This window comes from Oryctolagus cuniculus, chromosome 6 (assembly GCF_964237555.1).
Source record: "Oryctolagus cuniculus chromosome 6, mOryCun1.1, whole genome shotgun sequence".
Classification (NCBI taxonomy): Eukaryota; Metazoa; Chordata; class Mammalia; order Lagomorpha; family Leporidae; genus Oryctolagus; species Oryctolagus cuniculus.
In genome coordinates this window covers 145,516,181-145,534,925 of record NC_091437.1, presented here as the reverse complement: position 1 = coordinate 145,534,925, position 18,745 = coordinate 145,516,181, and the positions used below count along the sequence as shown (strand labels likewise).

At 40.0% G+C, this 18,745-nt stretch overlaps 1 protein-coding gene across 9 annotated transcripts in view; it reads left to right on the top strand.

Annotated features, from left to right (window-relative positions):
- The window catches only part of TAF2 (TATA-box binding protein associated factor 2), a 135,554-nt gene that overhangs the window by 67,859 nt on the left and 48,950 nt on the right, over positions 1-18,745 (top strand). For all 9 annotated transcript variants that reach the window (XR_007918706.2, XR_007918709.2, XR_007918710.2 and 6 more), the window contains 3 exons: positions 2,585-2,778; positions 4,472-4,611; positions 7,404-7,473. Coding sequence is in view for 6 of the 9 variants with exons in the window: in XM_051844012.2 (XP_051699972.1) it covers positions 2,585-2,778; positions 4,472-4,611; positions 7,404-7,473 (404 nt within the window). In the remaining 3 variants the exon portion in view is untranslated. The remainder of the gene's footprint in view (positions 1-2,584; positions 2,779-4,471; positions 4,612-7,403; positions 7,474-18,745) is intronic.

The following is an 18,745-nucleotide window of genomic DNA, read 5'->3' as shown; positions in this document are numbered from 1 at the left end:
GTTTTTTCATAAATTGCTTTGATTGTATTGAGGAATGTTCCTTCCATACCCAATTTGCTTAGAGTTTTCATCATGAACGGGTGTTGTATTTTATCAAATGCTTTCTCTGCGTCTATTGAGATAATCATATGGTTTTTCTTCTGCAGTCTGTTAATGTGGTGTATCACATTGATTGTTTTGCGCACATTGAACCATCCCTGCATACCAGGGATAAATCCCACTTGGTTTGGATGGATGATCTTTCTGATGTGTTGTTGCATTCTATTGGCCAGAATTTTATTGAGGATTTTTGTATCTATGTTCATCAGGGATATTGGTCTGTAATTCTCTTTTTTTTTTTTTTTTTTTTTGACAGGCAGAGTGGACAGTTAGAGAGAGAGAGAGAGACAGAGAGAAAGGTCTTCCTTTGCTGTTGGTTCACCCTCCAATGGCCGCCGTGGCTGGTGCGGTGCAGCTGGCGCACCGCGCTGATCCGATGGCAGGAGCCAGGTGCTTCTCCTGGTCTCCCATGGGGTGCAGGGCCCAAGGACTTGGGCCATCCTCCACTGCACTCCCTGGCCACAGCAGAGAGCTGGCCTGGAAGAGGGGCAACCGGGACAGAATCCGGCACCCCGACCAGGACTAGAACCCGGTGTGCCGGCGCCTCAGGCAGAAGATTAGCCTAGTGAGCCGTGGTCCGGCCTGTAATTCTCTTTCAATTTTGCATCTTTTTCCGGCTTAGGAATTAATGTGATGCTTACTTCATAGAAAGAATTTAGGAGGATTCCCTCTTTTTCGATTGTTCTGAATAGTTTGAGAAGAATTGGAGGTGGTTCTTCTTTAAATGTCTGGTAGAATTCAGCAGTGAATCTGTCTGGTCCTGGGCTTTTCTTTGTTGGGGGGGCCTTTATTACTGTATCAATTTCTGTCTCAGTTATGGGTCTGTTTAGGTTTTCTATGTCTTCCTGGTTCAATTTAGGTAGGTTGCATGTGTCCAGGAATCTATCCATTTCTGATAGGTTTCCCTGTTTGCTGGCATACAGGTCCTTGTAGTAATTTCTGATGATTCTTTTTATTTCTGTGGTGTCTGTTGTTATGTTTCCTTTTTCATCTCTGATTTTATTGATTTGGGTCTTTTCTCTTCTTTTTTTAGTTAGTTGGGCCAAGGGGGTGTCAATTTTGTTTATTTTTTCAAAAACCAGCTCCTCATTTGGCTGATTTTTTGTAATTTTTTTTTTATTCAATCCTGTTGATTTCTTCTCTGATTTTAATTATTTCTCTTCTCCTACTAGATTTGGGTCTGGTTTGCTGCAGATTTTCTAGATCCTTGAGATGCAGTGAAAGCTCATCTATTTGGTACCTTTCCAATTTCTTGATGTAGGCACCTATTGATATAACCTTTCCTCTTAACACTGCTTTTGCTGTATCCCATAAGTTTTGGTATGTTGTGCTGTTATCCTCATTTACTTCCAGAAAATTTTTGATTTCTCTTTTGATTTCTTCTATGACCCATTGTTCATTCAGGATCATGTTGTTCAATCTCCATGCATTTGCATATGCTTTAGGGATTCCTGAGTTGCTAATTTCCAACTTCATTCCTTTATGGTCTGAGAAGCTGCATGGTATGATTTTGAATCTTTTCAATTTGCTGAGACTTGCTTTATGGCCTAGTATGTGGTCAATCCTAGAGAAGGTTCCATGTACTGCTGAGAAGAATGTAAATGCTTTCTGTGTAGGATGAAAAGTTCTATAGATATCTGTTAGATCCATTTGGGCTATAGTGTCGTTTGACAACTTTCACATTCTTTTGTAAGATTCATCTTGGGAATATATAAGTCTCTCTTAAAAAGATAAATACTGAACCAATCAGAAGACACTGACAGGATAATATAGTTCTTTCCGTTATAGTTTAATGGAAAATTAAATTGGTCATTGGAATCCTTTTATTCCAGTAGAAAAGTTTATTTTGATTCTTGGATATAATTATAAGGAATACTGAGTTACTCAGAATCTTTGTGCTGATTGCTTCTCAGTTTAGACATTTTCTCACGAAGTTGCTGCTGATATGTGGGGCTGTTAAACCAAATGCATGAGACCAAGAAATCTCTGAAATAAAAGGATTAATTGAGCTATTAAAAATGGGAGCCAGACAGAGGACTAGGTCCTGGAACAAATAGCCCCATCAGCAAAGTGACAGTTTGAAAATGTCCCTATAGTGTCTGTTTTTTAAGTTGGTTCTATGTTTATATATTACAAAGTAGAGCATTGAATACTGATGTTAAGTTCTGTGTTAGCAGCAAGATATGTGGCCCTGCTATCTCTTTATATAGGATCTGACTAGGTTACCATAAGAGTACCTAGGAAGTAAATATTTGTTCAGTTAAAAAATGTGTCACTGATTAGTCGATTTCTTTTACTCTTACTTTCCAAGGTATGACTCCATACAAGGGACAGAGCTGAATATATTTACTGGAGAAGTTGCTTACCTTTTCAGATAATAAAAGTATACTTCAGATTGTATTTCAGATTAATACTTTAAATTATTAAAATATATGTAATATAATATATGTTCGATATATTTCAAATTAATTATTTCTTGCCTTAGTTTTCAGATAATTATTACCGTGCAGAAATGATTGATGCCCTGGCCAACTCTGTTACTCCTGCAGTTAGTGTGAATAATGAGGTTAGAACTTTGGATAACCTCAATCCTGATGTGAGACTCATTCTTGAAGAAATCACTAGGTTTCTGAATATGGAAAAACTTCTCCCAAGTTATAGACATACCATCACTGTCAGGTATGATTAAATTCTTTACTTTTTAGGACTATCTAGGAGTTGGTGTTTTGGTGGAACAGGTAAAACTGCCACCTGCAACACAGGCCGGCATCCCATTTGGATGCCGGTTTGTATCCTGGCTGCTCCGCTTCTGATCCAGCTCCCTGCTAGTGGCCTGGGAAAAGCAGCAGAAGACAGCTCAAGTGTTTGGACCCATGCACCCACATGGGAGACCCTAATGAAGCTCCTGACTTTGACCTGACCCAGCAGTGGCTATTGAGGCCTTCTGGGGAGTGAATCAGCGCATGGAAGATCTCTCCCTTTATCTCTAGCTCTGACTTTCAAAATAAATTATTTTCATTACTATTAAAGAAATCTGTTCTCATTATAGCAAATTAAGAAATGTAGTAAAGTAAAAGGAAAAAATTAAAAATCTCTGATTCTGTCACCCACAGATATTGTCATATTCGGAGAGTGTTCCTCTAAATTTTTTTCCCTCTATAACTATATATAACTATATAAATTTTTAATTTCTTGAGATGAAATTATATATAGTTTTTATTCTGTTTGTATCAGAAGCATTTTCTCGTGTCAGAAATTCTTCATCTGGGTTGTTTTTATGTCTAGATAGCCTTTTATTCTATGGGCTATAATATAAAATCTTCTATTTCTAATCTTTTAAGATGACTTTTTCCTTTTTTTTTTTTTTCTAAAGATATTACTTATTTGAAAGAAAGGTTTACAGAGATAGGTCTTCCAACTACTGGTTCACTCCCCAAATGGCTACAATTGACTGGAGCTGAAACAGGCTGAAGCCAGGAGCCAAGAACGTGGGTGGTGCAGGCCCAAGCACTTGGGAAGTCTTCTGTTGATTTTCCTGGCACACTAGCAGGGAGCTGGTCTGGAAATTTGTTTAGCTGGCACTCCAACCGGCACATGGGATGCTGGCATTGCAGGCGGCAGCCCAGCCCACTGCACCACAACTCTATTCACTTTTTCACTTCTGTCAGTTTCTTTGAATATGGCTGTCAAAATTTTTTATTTTTTTAGGAGTTTGCAAAAAGTTGATTATTGATTCAAATATCTTAAATACTTTTAAGATTCTATATGTATCTTGGTAAATTTTTTATGCTAAATACTTTTTTCTAAAGAATGTTCCTGTTATAAGTAAAATGATACTTGAAATTTCTTGAAACTTTGAGTTTTCAAATACATTTTGAAGATTATTTTCTTTTAATAGGTTTTAGTGTAATAATTTTGAATTTAAAAAATTGAGACAGAGTGAGAGAGAGGATCAGAGAGCATTCATATTCAGTGGTATGTTCTGGAAATGAATGCAACCACTTGAGCTGGGTCAGGAGCCAGTGAGTGACTCAATCTGGGTCTCTCCCATGTAGGTGACAAGAGCCCAGTTACTTGAGCCATCACGTTCTGCCTCCCCTGGTCTGCATTGACAGGAAGCTGGAATGAGGAGCTGGAGGTGGAGCTCAAACCCAGGCAGGCATCTTAACGAGTGTTTTCACAGCTAGGCAACATGTCGTCCCATAATTTTGAATTTTTCTCATCATTACAGAAATTCAATTTACAGACTTGAAGGTTGATTCCAGTCACTTCAGTTTTTAAATTTACTGCTACAATTGAGTTTGATACCTATGAAACAAATTTGATTCATAATATCTTAATGAAAGCAGTTAATGTGTTTTTCCCCCCCTAGTTGTTTGAGAGCCATACGGGTGCTTCAGAAGAATGGACATGTGCCAAGTGATCCAGCTCTTTTTAAATCTTATGCTGAATATGGCCACTTTGTGGATATTAGGATAGCAGCTTTAGAAGCAGTTGTTGATTATACTAAAGGTAATGCATTAGAAAAAGATACTCTATCATTTTAGAAAGAAATTTTGCCTTCTAAAGTCAGTCTTGGTTATTAAGATTTTCATGTAAGTATAATACAGATATTTACTTTGTGAGAAATCAGTGTATCATTTGATAGCTTTAATTGCATGTTATTTTAAGAAACCAGATGATGTTTGGGAAATTTCTATGAAGGATTCAATAAAGCATCTTTTACCTATCTAAAAATTTTTATCTGTGAAAGAAAAGCAAGAGACATAAATAGTAGGGGAATTAGGCAAGACTTTGTTAACTTGAAAAACATAAGAGAATAATATGCATTAAAAACAATCTCAGAAATTTAAGGGATAGAAGTGCTAAAAAAATGTCATGAAGAATAGAGCTGTATGAAGGAAAGCAGTCATTCAACAAATAGTAGGATAGTTTGGAAGGACATGATAAACTGACCTAAGTAAGATCTGGACAAAATTTACAATTTTTTAAAAGGTTATTTATTTATTTGAAAGGCAGAGTTGCAGAGAGAGAGCGAGAGACAAAGACAGATTTCCACCTGCTGGTTCACTCCCCAAGTGGCCACAATAGCTAACACTTAGCCAGGACGAAGCCAGGAGCCAGGGTCTTCATCCAGGTCTCCCATGTGGGTAGCAGAGGTCCAAGCACTTGGGCAGTCTTCTGCTGCTTTCCCAGGCACATTGCCAGGGAGCTGGATCAGAAGTGGAGCAGCTGAGACACAAACTGGCATCCATATGGAATGCTGGCATAGCAGGTGGTGACTTTACTAGCTATGCTGATCCCCAGTTAAGGAAAAAATTTGTTTTAGAGCCAGTTTATTGTACAGTGTGAAAGGGTAATGTGACCTCTGAGTCATTCAGAATTTCAAGAGTCAAAAGACAAAGAACAATTGGCTATCACATTTTTAGGAAACATTATGATCTAAGATTTTCACTTCACCAAATTGTGACTCACATAGCTTCGGAGAATTAGAATTACATCTTTTCTTGGAACAGTCTTAAGGATAAACTACCAGTAATAATTTTCAGCTGACTTGGATGTAAATCAGAAAACTCAAGGTTAGGGAAGGTATGAAAGGAAATAACTATTGATCAGTAAGTATGCTTATAAACAGCTTAAATATTCATTAAACAGGTAGTAAAATTTAATGTATAGTTCGAAGATAATCTTTTAAAATAATAGGTAATTAGAGGAAATGTGTAAATATAATCTATATATAACATTCCCATATACAGCATTGAGGTATAGAAAGGGTAAAGAAGTTACGGTATGCTAGACTTGTCTAACTGTGGAAAGAGAGGGAAGGGTCAAAGGAAGTTCTTTAGTAGAAGTTGGTTCATTTTTAAGTGTTAAAATAGAGCAAAATATGCACACATTTTTGTGATTTTTGTAAATTTTAATAGAAATACTTGTTTTTTGTCTGAAAGTAAAGAATAATAACAATATAATGTATATATTTCACATGTCCTAAACTCAGAAAGTATTGTCAATTATTCCATTTTGTTGAGGGAGAAAATATCCTTTCATTTAAGAAATTATGGAAATAACGATGTTTTTTGCTGTTAGATAACTTTCTGTGCAAGAAAAAAAATGTATTCCTTTTATTATTTCTGTTTTGACATTTTACCATTGTGTGTTATTATTTCCAACAACCTTCCTTATGATGTATGAATGATCTTCATTATATCATAAATAATAGAGTATGTCATGAATTAGTACTACCTGGAATGAAAATTTAAGAAACCGCCAATGTAGTTTCCAAAGAATGCTAAACTAAATATGATTCTTAAATTTGAGTTTAAAAAAGAATGATCTAATTAGAAAGTGGAATATATAAAAAATAGAAAAAACAATCTGAAAACAAAACTTGTCGAATTGTAAAAGCAAAACTTGTTGAAAAGGTGAATGAAAATCTCTAATGAGTCATTTTATGTCAGCTATGTTCATGACACTATTTTTGTATTACCTTTATATTATGCTGAAAAGTTAAGGCTGCTCTTTAAAATATTTATTTATTTATTTACTTACCTACTTAATTTATTTGAAAGTCAGAGTTAGAGAGGTGAGACAGAGAGAAAAAGAAAGAGATCTTCCATCTGCTTGTTCACTTCCCAAATGGCCACAAATGACCAGGGCCAGCCACGGCAGAAACCAAGAGCCAGGTGCTTCATCCAGTTTTACCACTTTGGTGGCTGGGGTCCAACCACTTGGGGCCATCCTTTGCTGCTTTCTCAGGCCATTAGAGAGAGCTGGATCAAAAGTGGAGCAACCTGGACACAGACAGATGTCTGTGTGGAATATTGGCATCACAAGTGGTGGCTTAACCTGCTATGTCAGGTTAGTCATGGCCCCAAGACTAAATGGAAGAAAACATTTGGGCAGGAGCAGTTGTCCTTGCTACATACCATGGTTGAGATACCATTGGGAATCAAGCTTCTATAATTTAAGCATGTAGAAACAATTTTATTTAGATTAATTTTGTTTAATATCTAATTTAAGGTTCTTAAAATATGGTGATTTTCTCTGCTATGTTTGCCATGTGTTTGCTTTTAATAAAAAATGTACACTTAGTGCTATTTTATATCTTGGGTACACAAAACATTATACTTAGAAAAGTTACAAAGTAGCCCATTGCATAAAAATTGCAAGAAAACGTAAGACCTCGCCTATAGTCTTCAACTATGATTAGAAATCCAGAAAATACAGAGTCCTAATATTAAGTGTAAACTCTGCCTGTCACTTGTTAAAATTAACTAGAACTTTTTTTTTTTTTTTCTTTAAAGTGGACAGGAGTTATGAAGAACTGCAATGGCTACTTAATATGATTCAGACCGATCCTGTACCCTATGTAAGGTTAGTTTACGTGCCATCATATTTTACTATTATAAATCCTGAAATGATTTGAATAGCTTGTACATGGAACAATTGCTTATGACTTTTTAAATTTTTATATAAAAAATATTGTGCATATTTATGGGCTTGAGTTTCACATTTCCAAATATGGGAATATATTATACTTTTTGTTTTAACTTTTATTTAGTAAATATAAATTTCCAAAGTACAGTTTATGGATTACAACAGCTTTCTCCACCCGTAACTTCCCTCCCACTCGCACTCCTCCCATCTCCCACTCCCTCTCCCATTCCATTCACATCAAGATTCATTTTCAATTCTCTTTATATACAGAAGATCGATTTAGTATATATTAAGTAAAGATTTCATCAATTTGCACCCACACAGAAACACAAAGTGTAAAATACTGTTTCAGTACTAGTTATAGCATTACTTCACATTGGACAACACATTAAGGACAGAGATCCTACATGAGGAGTAAGTACACAGTGACACCTGTTGTTGACTTAACAAATTGACACTCTTGTTTATGGTGTCAGTAATCTCCCTAGACTCCAGTCATGAGTTGCCAAGGCTATGGAAGCCTTTTGAGTTTGCTGACTTCGATCTTATTCCGACAGGGTCATAGTTAAAGTGGAAGTTCTCTCCTCCCTTCAGAGAAAGGTACCTCCTTCTTTGATGGCCCTGTTCTTTCCACTGGGATCTCACTCACAGAGATCTTTCGTTTAGGTTTTTTTTTTTTTTTTCTTTTGCCAGAGTGTCTTGGGTTTCCATGCCTGAAATACTCTCATGGGCTTTTCAGCCAGATCCATGACCCTTAAGGGCTGATTCTGAGGCCAGAGTGCTGTTTAGGACATCTGCCATTCTATGAGTCTGCTGTGTATCCCACTTCCCATGTTGGATCATTCTCTCCCTTTTAATTCTATCAGTTAGTATTAGCAGACACTTGTTTGTGTGATCCCTTTGACTCTTAGACCTATCAGTGTGATCAATTGTAAACTGAAATTGATCACTTGGACTAGTGGGATGGCATTGGTACATGTCACCTTGATGGGATTGTATTGGAATCCCCTGGCTCGTTTCTAACTCCACCATTTGGGGCAAGTCTGATTGAGCATGTCCCAAATTGTACATCTCCTCCCTCTCTTATTCCCACTCTTATATTTAACAGGGATCACTTTTCAGTTAAATTTAAGCACCTAAGAATAATTGTGTGTTAATTACAGAGTTCAACCAATAGTACTAGAACAAAAAAAAATACTAAAAGGGATAAAGTATTACATTGTACATCAACAGTCAGGACAAGGGCTGATCAATTTACTGTTTCTCATAGTGTCCACTTCACTTCAACAGGTTTCCTTTTTGGTGCTCAGTTTGTTGTCGCCAATCAGGGAGAACATATGATATTTGTCCCTTTGGGACTGGCTTAATTCACTCAGCATGTTTTCCAGATTCCTCCATTTTGTTGCAAATGACCGGATTTCATTGTTTTTGACTGCTGTATAGTATTCTATACAGCACATATGTCCCATAATATCTTTATCTAGTCTATTGTTTTTTTTTTTAACTTTTATTTAATGAATATAAATTTCCAAAGTACGGCTTATGGATTACAATGACTTCCCCCCCACAACGTCCCTCCCACCCGCAACCCTCCCCTCTCCCACTCCCTCTCCCCTTCCATTCACATCAAGATTCATTTTCAATTCTCTTTATATACAGAAGATCAGTTTAGCCTACATTAAGTAAAGATTTCAACAGTTTGCTCCCACACAGAAACATAAAGTGAAAAATAATAGATGATTTTTTAAATGATGAAGAAATCAGATCAGACCTATTGTCATGTTTAATCCCTATGAGAGTCAAGTTGGGAATTGATAATTTCTTCTTTTTTTTTTTTTAACAGAATATCAGTTTAGTATACATTAAGTAAAGCTTTCAACAGTTTGCACCCCCATAAAAACACAAAGTGAAATATACTGTTTGAGTACTCGTTATAGCATTAAGTCTCAATGTACAGCACATTAAGGACAGAGATCCTACATGAGGAGTAAGTGCACAGTGACTCCTGTTGTTGACTTTACAAATTGACACTCTTGTTTATGGCCTCAATAATCTCCCCATGCTCCAGTCATGAGTTTCCAAGGCTATGGAAGCCCCTTGAGTTCTCCCATTCTTATCTTGTTTAGACAAGGTCATAGTCAAAGTGGAGGTTCTCTCCTCCCTTCAGAGAAAGGTACCTCCTTCTTTGAAGACCTGTTCTTTCCACTGGGATCTCACTCGCAGAGATCTTTTGCCAGAGTGTCTTGGCTTTCCATGCCTGAAATACTCTCATGGGCTTTTCAGCCAGATCGGAATGCCTTAAGGGCTGATTCTGAGTCCAGAGTGCTGTTTAGGACATCCGCCATTCTATGAGTCTGCTGAGTATCTCGCTTCCCATGTTGGATCACTCTCCCCTTTATTTATTCTGTCGGTTAGTATTAGCATGTACTATACTTGTTTATATGCTCCCTTTGACTCTTAGTCCTTTCATTATGATCAATTGTGAACTGAAATTGATCACTTGGACTAGTGAGATGGCATTGGTACATGCCACCTTGGTGGCATTGAATTGGAGTCCCCTGGTATGTTTCTAACTCTACCATTTGGGGCAAGTCAGCCTGAGCATGTCCCAAATTGTACATCTCCTCCCTCTCTTATTCCCACTCTTATGTTTAACAGGGATCACATTTCAGTTAAATTTCAACACTTAAGAATAACTGTGTATTAATTACAGAATTAAACCAGTCATATTAAGTAGAACAGACAAAAAAAACTACTAAGAGGGATAATGTATTAAGTTGTTCATTAACAGTCAGGGCTATGCTGATCAAGTCATGGTTTCTCATAGTGTCCATTTCACTTCAGCAGGTTTCCTTTTTAGTGTTCAGTCAGTTGTCACCAATCAGGGAGAACATATGGTATTTGTCCCTTTGGGACTGGCTTATTTCACTCAGCATGATGTGTTCCAGATTCCTCCATTTTGTTGCAAATGACTGGATTTTGTTGTTTCTTACTGCGGTATAGTATTCTAAAGAGTACATATGCCATAATTTCTTTATCCAGTCTACCGTTGATGGGCATTTAGGTTGGTTCCAGGTCTTAGCTATTGTGAATTGAGCTGCAATAAACATTAGGGTGCAGACCGCTTTTTCGTTTGCCAATTTAAATTCCTATGGGTAAATTCCAAGGAGTGGGATGGCTGGGTTGAATAGTAGGGTTATCTTCAGGTTTCTGAGGAATCTCCAGACTGACTTCCATAGTGGCTTGACCAGTTTGTATTCCCACCAACAGTGGGTTAGTGTCCCTTTTTCCCCACATCCTCGCCAGCATCTGTTGTTGGTAGATTTCTGTATGTGAGCCATTCTAACCGGGGTGAGGTGAAACCTCATTGTGGTTTTGATTTGCATTTCCCTGATTGCTAGTGACCTTGAACATTTTTTCATGTGCCTGTTGGCCATTTGGATTTCCTCCTTTGAAAAATGTCTGTTGAGGTCCTTGGCCCATCTCTTAATTGGGTTGTTTGTTTTGATGTTGTGGAGTTTCTTGATCTCTTTATAGATTCTGGTTATTAACCCTTTATCTGTTGCATAGTTTGCAAGTATATTTTCCCATTCTGTCGGTTGTCTCTTCACTTTCCTGACTGTTTCTTTTGCAGTACAGAAACTTCTCAATTTGATGCAATCCCAATAGTTGATTTTGGCTTTGACTGCCTGTGCCTCCCGGGTCTTTTCCAGAAATTCTTTGCCTGTGCCAATATCTTGAAGGGTTTCTCCAATGTTCTCTAGTAACTTGATGGTGTCAGGTCGTAGATTTAGGTCTTTAATCCATGTTGAGTGGATTTTTGTGTAAGGTGTAAGGTAGGGGTCTTCTTCATGCTTCTGCATGTGGAAATCCAATTTTCCCAGCATCATTTATTGAATAGACTGTCCTTGCTCCAGGAATTGGTTTCAGATCCTTGATCAAATATAAGTTGGCTGTAGATGTTTGGATTGATTTCTGGTGTTTCAATTCTGTTCCATTGGTCTATCCATCTGTTTCTGTACCAGTACCATGCTGTTTTGATAACAACTGCCCTGTAGTATGTCCTGAAATCTGGTATTGTGATGCCTCTGGCTTTGTTTTTGTTGTACAAGATTGCTTTAGCTATTTGAGGTCTCTTGTGCCTCCATATGAATTTCAGCACCATTTTTTCCAGATCTGAGAAGAATGTCTTTGGTATTGTCGCTCCCCCTCTTCGTGGAGGAACGACACAGGACCCTGCGTTGTTCTTTCGTCTGCTCGGCCCTCCCCTGGTTTGCTGCTGGTTCTTCCCGGGTTGGCTACCGTCCCTCCACCTCCGTGGAGGGACAGGCCCCCTGCCACTTTCCCCACTTCCGCAGGGGAGCGGCACACCGCCGGCCGGCTCTCCAGGGGGCTGCACAGGTGTTCCTTCAGATAGATGTTCCTCGTGCATGTTGTCTCTCTCCTCCTTTATAGTCCTCTTCCACCAATCCCAACTCTGCTACCCACACGCCAAGTACGCTGCTCTCTTCCAATCAGGAGCAGGTCCTACAGTTTATTGGTTGAACTGGAGGAAGCTGTGTAGAAGCTGTTTCCTCCTCTCCCAGCGCCATATTGTGGGAGAGCAGATGCATAGAATAAGTCTTAATTCCAGTAACTTAGTCTAGTCCAAGTTGCTCCCAGTTGCTCCACACAGATCCCCCTTTCTTTTTATTTTTGGCATTGATACGCGCCTGTCTTCGGTGCCCCGCGGCGCACACTCTGCTCTGCTTGCTGCAGTTGCCCACAGGTGCTTACAAGCCCTACCAGTCAGGCAAACCGAATCCGGGTCCTCTCTTCGCCATGTTGTGAGGAGGTTTTTAGGCGCTGATGCGTGCCTGAGTTCAGTGCCCTGCAGCGCATGCTCTGCTCTGCTAGCACTGCCTGCAGGTGCTTACAAGCCCTAGCAATCAGGCAAACCGAATCCAAGCCTTCTCATTGCCGTATTGTGGGGAGACTTATTGGTGTTGATAACGTGCCTGTCTTCAGTGACCTGCAGCCGCCCACAGGTGCTTATCGTCTTACTAATCAGGCAGACCGAATCCAAGCTCTCTCATTGCCGTGTTGTGGGTAGGCCTTATTTTTCCCTATTTCTCTACTTCCGGGCATTCCTATTTCTCCTATTTTACTTCTATCTGCCAACATTCCTATTTCTCTCATTTTACTTCTAAACTTCCCGCGGCTTTCCAGCGCCCGCCCCGAGGCTGCTTCTCGGCGCCTCGCCCTGCGGCGGCTTCCTGGCTCTGCGCTGCTTCAGCCCGTGCTTCTCTCATCTGCGCGGCTTCCTGTCGCCCGCCCTGCGGCGGGTTCCCGGCTCTGCTTGGCTTCGCGCGCTCCGCGGTCTCCACGCCCTTCACGCCCGCACCACGGCCTTTGCGCCAGCCCCGCGTTCCCTATCTATTCAAGCCCCGTGCTCTCTTTGCACGCGGCGGCTTCCGCGAATCACACAGCCTAGCTCACGTTTCCGCCACCGGTATTCAGTCTAAGTTCCCCGGGCTAACCTGGCGAATTCAACCTAGCTCACGTCTGCGCCTTTCGGTTTGGCTTTCCGTCTTTTGCTCCCTGGGCTAATCTGACGGATTACAACCTGGCGGCCCACATCTCTGCCTCTGGTTCCAGATTTTCGCCTTTTGCTCCCCGGGCTGACTTGAGGAATTCCAAGCTAGCTTACGTCTCCGCCTTGGCCTGCCCCCGCGGCTTCATCCTCCCTAACATTTTTCTCTACCCGGTATGTTTCCTAATTTTTCTTCCAACAATATTCCCCTCTCATTTCTGCTGGCCTCTCCCCACAGTCCGTATCCAAGTCTAAGTTTCTTCTAGGTTTCACTTTCGCTTTCGACCTTAGAGATTTCTCCCAGCTTCCCCGCCATAGTCCATATCCGAGTCTATGCCTAGGCTTTCGATAGCTTCTTCTGGCACCTTTTCCGTCCGGCTTTTCCCTAGGCTCTTTGCTAGTCTCTCTCTCCGGTATTTTCCCACTTCATCCCGTTTCTTCCCTCCTAGGTTCCCTATCCGAGTCACAGCACCATTATGTCGCTCCCCCTCTTCGTGGAGGAACGACACTGAACCCTGCTTAGGTTTCCTATCCGAGTCACGGCACCATTATGTCACTCCCCCTCTTCATGGAGGAACGACACAGGACCCTGCGTTGTTCTTTTGTCTGCTCGGCCCTCCCCAGGTTTGCTGCTGGTTCTTCCCGGGTTGGCTACCATCCCTCCACCTCCGTGGAGGGACAGGCCCCCTGCCACTTTCCCCACTTCCGCAGGGGAGCAGCACACCGCTGGCCGGCTCTCTTGGGGGCTGCTCAGGTGTTCCTTCAGATAGATGTTCCTCGTGCATGTTGTCTCTCTCCTCCTTTATAGTCCTCTTCCACCAATCCCAACTCTGCTACCCACACGCCGAGTATGCTGCTCTCTTCCAATCAGGAGCAGGTCCTACAGTTTATTGGTTGAACTGGAGGAAGCTGTGTAGAAGCTGTTTCCTCCTCTCCCAGCGCCATATTGTGGGAGAGCAGATGCATAGAATAAGTCTTAATTCCAGTAACTTAGTCTAGTCCAAGTTGCTCCCAGTTGCTCCCCACAGGTATCTTGATTGGAATTGCATTGAATATATAAATTGCTTTTGGGAGAATGGACATTTTGATTATGTTGATTCTTCCAATCCATGAGCATGTAAGATTTTTCCATTTCTTGGTATCCTCTTCCATTTCTTTCTTTAAGATTTTGTAATTCTCCTTCTAGAGATCTTTAACTTCCTTGGTTAAGTTTATTCCAAGGTATTTGATTGTTTTTGTAGCTATTGTGAATGGGATTGATCTTAGAAGTTCTTTCTCAGCCATGGCATTGCTTGTGTATACAAAGGCTGTTGATTTTTGTGCATTGATTTTATATCCTGCCACTTTGCCAAACTCCTCTATGAGTTCTAATAGTCTCTTAGTAGAGTTCTTTGGATCCTCTAAGTAAAGAATCATATCGTCTGCAAAGAGGGATAGTTTGACTTCTTCCTTCTCAATTTGTATTCCTTTAATTTCTTTTTCTTGTCTGATGGCTCTGGCTAAAACTTCCAGAACTATCTTAAATAGCAGTGGTGAGAGTGGGCATCCCTATCTGGTGCCAGATCTCAGTGGAAATGCTTCCAACTTTCCCCATTCAATAGGATGCTGGCTGTGGGCTTTTCATAAATTGCTTTGATTATATTGAGGAATGTTCCTTCTATACCCAATTTGCTTAGAGTTTTCATCATGAAAGGGTGTTGAATATTATCGAATGCTTTCTCGGCATCTATTGAGATAATCATATGGTTTTTCTTCTGCAGTCTGTTAATGTGGTGAATCTCATTGATTGATTTGCAAATGTTGAACCATCCCTGCATACCAGGGATAAATCCCACTTGGTCTGGGTGGATGATTTTCCTGATGTGTTGTTGTATTCCATTGGCGAGAAATTTATTGAGGATTTTTGCATCTATGTTCATCAGGGATATTTGTGTATAATTTTCTTTCAGTGCTGCATCTTTCTCTGGCTTAGGGATTAAGGTGATGCTGGCTTCATAGAAAGAATTTGGGAGGACTCCCTCTTTTTTGATTGTTCTGAATAGTTTGAGAAGAAATGGAATTAGTTCTTCTTTAAATGTCTGGTAGAATTCAGCAGTGAATCCATCTGGTCCTGGGCTTTTCTTTGTTGGGAGGGCCTTTATTACTGTTTGAATTTCTGTCTCAGTTATGGGTCTATTTAGGTTTTCTATGTCTTCATGGTTCAATTTAGGTAGATTGCATGTGTCCAGGAATCTATCCATTTCTGATAGGTTTCCCTGTTTGCTGGCATACAAGTCCTTGTAGTAATTTCTGATGATTCTTTTTATTTCTGTGGTGTCTGTTGTTATGTTTCCTTTTTCATCTCTGATTTTATTGATTTGGGTCTTTTCTTTTTTTAGTTAGTTGGGCCAATGGGGTGTCAGTTTTTTTATTTTTTCAAAAAACCAGCTCTTCGCTTGGCTGATTTTTTGTAATGTTTTTTTGGATTCAATCTTGTTCATTTCTTCTCTGATTTTAATTATTTCTCTTATCCTACTAGATTTGGGTCTGGTTTGCTGCAAATTTTCTAGGTCCTTGAGATGCGCTGAAAGCTCATTTATTTGGTACCTTTCCAATTTCTTGATATAGGCCCCTATTGCTATAAACTTGCCTCTCAATACTGCTTTTGCCGTATCCCATAAGTTTTGATATGTTGTGTTGTTATCCTCATTTACTTCCAGAAAGTTTCTGATTTCTCTTTTGATTTCTTGAATGACCCAGTGTTCATTCAGGAGCATGTTGTTCAGTCTCCATGTGTTTGCATACTTTCTGGGGTTTCCTGAGTTGCTAATTTCCAGCTTCATTCCACTGTGGTCTGAGAAGCTGCATGGTATGATTCTAATTCTTTTAAATTTGCTGAGACTTGCTTTATGACCTAGTATGTGGTCAATCCTAGAGAAGGTTCCATGCACTGCTGAGAAGAATGTAAAGTCTTTAGATGTAGGATTGAAAGTTCTGTAGATATCTGTTAGATCCATTTGGGCAATAGTGTCAATTAAATCTGCTGTTTCCTTGTTGATCTTCTGTCTGGATGATCTATCTATTTCTGAGAGTGGAGTATTGAAGTCCCCCAGTACTATTGCATTGGAATCTAAGTCTCCCTTTAAGTCCCTTAACATATCTTTTAAATAGACCAGTGCCCTGTAATTAGGTGCATATACATTTATAATAATTACATCTTCCTGTTGAATTGAACCCTTAATCATTATATAGTGCCCCTCTTTCAGTCTGCATGCATCTTTGTTAGAGAGATGTGTTTCTTGTAGGCAACAAATAGTTGGGTGTTGTTCCTTAAGCCAGTCAGCCAGTCTGTGTCTTTTAACTGGACAGTTCAGGCCATTGACGTTTAATGTGACTATTGATACATAGTGACTTTGCCCTGCCATTTTCCCGGAGATATTTTCTAGTATATGCTTTGAGCTTCCCATGCTCTTTTACTGGTAGGTGTTCTTCCTTTCCCTTCTTTCATATTGATGGCTGTGTTTCTGTGTTTCTGAGTGTAGCACATCTTTAAGTATCTTTTGCAGGGCCGGATGAGTGGCCACAAAGTCTTTCAATTTCTGTTTGCTATGAAAGGTCTTTATTTCACCTTCATTCACAAATGAGAGCTTAGCAGGATATAATATTCTGGGCTAGCAATTTTTCTCTCTTAGCACCTGTGCTATGTCTCGCCATTCCCTCCTAGCCTGTAGTGTTTCTGATGAGAAGTCTGCTGTGAGTCTGATTGGAGATCCTCTGAGAGTAATCTGACGTTTCTTTCACATTTTACGATCTTTTCTTTATGTTTTACTGTGGTGAGTTTAATTACAACGTGTCGTGGTGAGGATCTCTTTTGGTCATGTTTACTGGGGGTTCTATGAGCTTCCTGTACTAGGATGTCTCTGTCCTTCTCCAAACCCGGAAAGTTCTCTGCTAGTATCTCACTAAAAAGGCCTTCCAATCCTTTCTCTCTCTCCATGCCTTCAGGAACTCCTAGAACCCGAATGTTGGTTTTTTTAATAGTATCCTGTAGATTCCCAACAATATTTTTTAGATTTCTAATTTCCTCTTCTTTTCTTTGGTTTGACTGTATCCTTTCCTGTTCTCTGTCTTCTAAGTCCGATATTCTCTCTTCTGCTTCACCCATTCTGTTTTTAAGGCTCTCTAATGTGTTTGTCATTTGATCTATTGAGCTCTTCATTTCATTTTGATTTCTCTTCACTGTCACACTTTCCTGTTCTGCTACTTTCTGCGTTTCATTTTGATTCTTCCTTAAAATTTCATTTTCACGAGAGAGATTTTCAATCCTGTCCAATAAGGATTTCTGTAGTTCAAGTATTTGCTTTTGAAAACTTCTAAATGTTCTTATCATAAATTTTTTTGAAATCCGTATCTTGCATTTCTTCTATCTCATCATCTTCATAATCTTGGCTTGGGGTGTTTTGTTTATTTGGAGGTGTCATAGTTTCATCGTTGATCTTGTTCCCTCGATTTCTGTGTTTATTGCTTGGCATGGTTAATTCTGTTTCCCTCACTGTGAGTTTTTTTTTTTATTTTTTTATTTTTTATTTTTTATACTATGTCCGTGTTAAGTGGACTGCCTGCTGTTGGAGGAGTCTTGGAGCCTTGAGATGGGTGTGGCCTGGGAGCTCTGCTTGGTTCTTCAGGGTTACAGGTGTGCAAAGGTGACACCCTCAGATTATGCGTGGTAAATCTCTCTTTATTTATTTATTTATTCATTTATTTATTTTATTTTATTTTATTTTTTATTCAGGAGGTAAGTAATACTGCAAGGCTGAGCAGAATGTATGGTATTTAGCTTCTGATCTCTGGCTTCTACCCAAAGAGTCTGTGCAGGCTGGGTTTCTCCTGCGGACTCCCACTGGGTTGCCTAGGCTACTGAATTGTAGCCTTAACTCTTCCCTTTTATTATGTATATCCCAGCTCTTTGTCTCTTGCTCGCCTTTTCGAGGTTGGCTGAGAGTGGAACTTGTCTGTACCAGTACGCCCCCACCTTTTTATTTATTTATTTATTTATTTATTTTTCCTTCTCTCCTGTAGTCAGTCTGTTGTACTTTCCCGCTTCAAAGCCCGCTTCCCTCTAAAATTCTGTCCGCCTTTTCCCGGCCAATGTCTCCGGTTACTGAGCTCACCTCCGCTTCCAGCGCCGACGTGTAGACTCGGAGCCCTGGGCGTCCCTTCTCTCCCCGCTAGTCTCTGTGTCACATCTACTCTCCTTCCCGCACTGGCGCTCAGACTCTGCGGCTGCCACAGTTCGGCTTCCGCATGGTGGGCGACATTGCTCTCCCAGTGGGTCCTCTGTGTCACAGCGAATAGCTCCGGAAGAGTTTGCTCTGCAATTTTTTCCTGATCCTTTTTCTGAGGCTACTGTAACTCCGCTTTTATTAAACTAAATTTTCCCGGACTATCGGTGCACGCCCTCACTATTCCGCCATCTTGGCTCCGCCCCGAGCTGGATTTGAAGAACAACAACAACAACAAAAAATCCAGTCTATTGTTGATGGGCATTTGGGTTGGTTCCAGGTCTTAGCTATTGTGATTTGAGCTGCAATAAACATTAATGTGCAGACAGCTTTTTTGTTTGCCAGTTTAATTTCCTTTGGGTAAATTCCAAGGAGT